The sequence below is a fragment of the Myotis lucifugus genome, unplaced genomic scaffold (genome assembly GCF_000147115.1).
Source record: "Myotis lucifugus unplaced genomic scaffold, Myoluc2.0 scaffold_458, whole genome shotgun sequence".
NCBI lineage: Eukaryota > Metazoa > Chordata > Mammalia > Chiroptera > Vespertilionidae > Myotis > Myotis lucifugus.
Genome location: NW_005871506.1, coordinates 440,956 through 444,323, shown reverse-complemented (window position 1 = coordinate 444,323; position 3,368 = coordinate 440,956). Strand labels below are relative to the sequence as shown.

At 50.4% G+C, this 3,368-nt stretch overlaps 1 protein-coding gene across 1 annotated transcript in view; it reads right to left on the bottom strand.

Moving 5' to 3' along the window:
- Window positions 1–2,753: 2,753 nt before the first annotated feature.
- The window catches only part of LOC102417459 (acyl-coenzyme A synthetase ACSM4, mitochondrial-like), a 53,035-nt gene continuing 52,420 nt past the window's right edge, over window positions 2,754–3,368 (bottom strand). Inside the window, 2 exon segments of the mRNA XM_023744379.1 lie at window positions 2,754–2,840; window positions 2,901–2,910. Coding sequence (XP_023600147.1) covers window positions 2,754–2,840; window positions 2,901–2,910 — 97 coding nt within the window.

Here is a 3,368-nt window from a genome sequence, read left to right as displayed (position 1 = left end):
CCCCCCCCCCCTTTTTTTTTTTTTTTTTTTTTTTTTTTGGGGGGGCAACAGTATGTATGGGTCTCATCAGAGAGAGGGCCCCGCGCTATTAAGGACCCAGGTTTTTTCTTAACTTTGGGTTCGAGACCCCGGCTGGAAAAAAGCTTGTTTTCTGGGGTTAGTTTATCTTCTATGTTTGCAACATAGTTTCTTAGAGTTGTAGCTCAGAGGCCGGCAAGTCAGGTGGGGAATGTTGGAGTCTGCAGTCCCTGGAGCAAGCAAGCCTCATGTTCGCTTCCAGCTGCCTGGCTGCAGGCCGCCATCTTGGCTGACAGTAATTTGCATAAGGATATGCTGATTAGCCAATGGAAGGGGTAGCGGTCGTACGCTAATTACCATGTTTCTCTTTTATTAGTGTAGATATATAAAAGCCTAAGCGACCGTTACGACTGGACAACCGGCCAGTAGCTATGATGCACACTGACCACCAGGGAGCAGGCACTCAATGCAGGAGTTGCCCCCTGGTGGTCAGTGTGCTCCCACAGCCAACCTCCCACGGTCCCACCCCCCTGCTGGCTGGCCAACCCTATCGGCCCCTATTGCCGGCCAGGCCAAGGGACCCCACCCATGCACGAATTCGTGCACTGGACCTCTAGTATATATCTACACTAATAAAAGACAAAGATGCTAATTGACTGTACTTTTGCTATGCCCAAGCCACGCCCACCAGCCAATATGAGCGACTATATGCAAATTAACCCAACCAAGATGGTGGCCGGCAGCCACAGAGCTGGAGCAAGCAGGAGGCTTGGTTGCCCTGGCAATGGAGGAAGCCAAGCTTCCTGCCCCACCCTGGCCAGCTGTGGCCTCTGCAAAAGGCAACAAAGTTTCAATTATAGAAGCTAAATAAATCCCAGATACCTGCTTCCAGCCAGCCTCCACTGGGAGCTTGGGTGGCTGGGGGCCGTGGCTAGCCTGCAAACAGCCATCAGCCCCTCACCCAGGCTGGCCAGGCACCCCAGGGAGGACCACCACCCTGAAGGAGCTGTGGCCAGCCTGCAAACAGCCATCAGCCCCTCACCTAGGATGGCTACACCCTCATGGGGTGAGGGTCCCCACTGGGGGCCTTGGCCAGCCTGCAAACAGCCATCAGCCCCTCACCCAAACTGGCCAGGCACCCCAGCAGGACCCCTCACCCTGAAGGTGGTGTGGCCAGCCTGAAAATGGCCCTCAGCCCCTCACCCAGGCTGGCCAGGCACCCCAGCAGGGACTCCCACCCTGAAGGGGCTGTGGCCAGCCTGAAAACAGCCATCAGCCCCTCACCCAGGCTGGCCAGGCACCCCAGCAGGACCCCCCTCCCTGAAGGGGGTGTGGCCAGTGTGAAACGGCCCTCAGCCCCTCACCCTGGCTGGCCAGGCACTCCAGCGGGACCCCCACCCTGATCCGGGACACCCTTAAGGGAAAACCAGCCGGCCCCCACCCATGCACCAGGCCTCTATCCTAGATAATAAAAGGGTAATATGCAAATTGACCCTAACAACAGAACGATTGGGAATCACTGGTCACTATGACACACTGACCACCAGGGGGCAGACGCTCAATGTAGGAGCTGCCCCCTGGTGGTCAGTGTGCTCCCACAGGGGGAGCTCTGCACAGCCACAAGCCAGGCTGATGGCTGCCAGTACAGCGGTGGTGGTGGGAGCCTCTCCCGCCTCCTCAGCAGCGCTAAGGATGTCCGACCGCAGCTAGGCCTGCTCCCTGCTGGCAAGTGGACATCCCCCGAGGGCTCCCGGGCTGCCAGAGGGATGTCTGATTGCCAGCTTAGGCCCGATCCCCCGGGGAGTGGGCCTAAGCCAGCAGATGGTCATTCCCCGAGTGGTCCCGGACTGCAAGAGGGCACAGGCTGGGCTGAGGGACCCTCCCGAGTGCACAAATTTTTGTGCACCGGGCCTCTAGTATATACATAAAAGGCTAATAATGCAGTGTCCCCTCGGAGTTCAACTGGGAGACCTGAAGTTTGATCGCTTGCTATGACATGTGCTGACCACCAGGGGGCAACATGGAACATGGTGGGTGACTGGTGGCATCGGTGGGTTGCTGAGGGAGCGAGGGAAGGTGGAGGCAGGGAGACAGGGGACCTGATGGTCCCTGATTGCCAGCTAGGCCTAGGGACCCTACCCAGTGCACGAGTTTCATGCACCGGGCCTCTAGTGTATCAATAATAGTTACTACATTGTCTTAAAAAGTAAAGAAACAAAAATTTATTTTTAATAATTACTTTTAAGTGGTCCAAGTTTCAGATATTTTATACTGAATTTGCTTCAGAATGATAACTAGTAATATAGTATTTAATTAAATTTACTGGCTTTTGAATTACATGTTTATTTCTCACTTAAACATTAATGTTTTAATCCCTCTTAAAGAATTGGTAATATATAAAAATGTTAAGCAGAATTCTGTCTTGAACATTTCTCTTTGAATAATTCTAATCTTTATTTTTGTTTAATCAGGCACAAAATAAATTCATTGTCCACTGTGTATTTCCAAGCAATCATTTGAGCCCTGCAATTTTAAACACTATAAGTCATAATCATTGCCTGTGTCGGTTTAGTTATCATAACAATATTCTTCCAATATTTAGATTTTTATTTATTTTTTGACTAACTACAAAACACAGACTCAGGAAAAATCTTACGCATTTTAAGAGAGTTGTCACTGAACCATCAGGAAACAGAAAGCCGCCCTGTCGGTACTTCACGCTCCCTTCCATCCGGCTATGTCCGTCCCCACTCCTGGTCTCTTAAGACATTGCGCTTGATTTTCCCCGTGATGGTCTTCGGGAGCTGTTCAACAAACTCCACCTAATCACCAAAACATCATGAGACACTGGATTCCACTGGACTTGTCCCAGCTGTCTGTACAAGGCCTGTGCTTTGAATTTGCGAGTATATTAGGCCCAAGAGCACTCTGGTAGCTGAATCAGCTACTATCTTTAGGAACAATTTGCCACCATTTTCCCCCTCATATGGAATGGGACTGACTTAGTCCTATGAGGCTTCTTGCTAGTTACTCAATATTACAGAGTTAATTAAAACTTCTGGTTTGTCAAGCATTTGTAATGTCCTAGTATAAAATATTTTAAAGCAAAACTCCTAGAGCAGTGGTTCTCAACCTTGGCTGCACATTAGAATCATCTGGGAATCTTTTTAAAATCCTGATTTCTGGGCCTCATCCTCCGAAATTCTGTTCTCATCGAACCCTCAAAGTTCCTGTCTTTTTATTCTCCCATTTCACAAACGTGAACACTGAGGCATGACTAGCTTGGGGTCACACAACAACTAACTGGAAAAGCCTGGTTGTCAACCTAGGTCTCCTCTGAATCCACCATG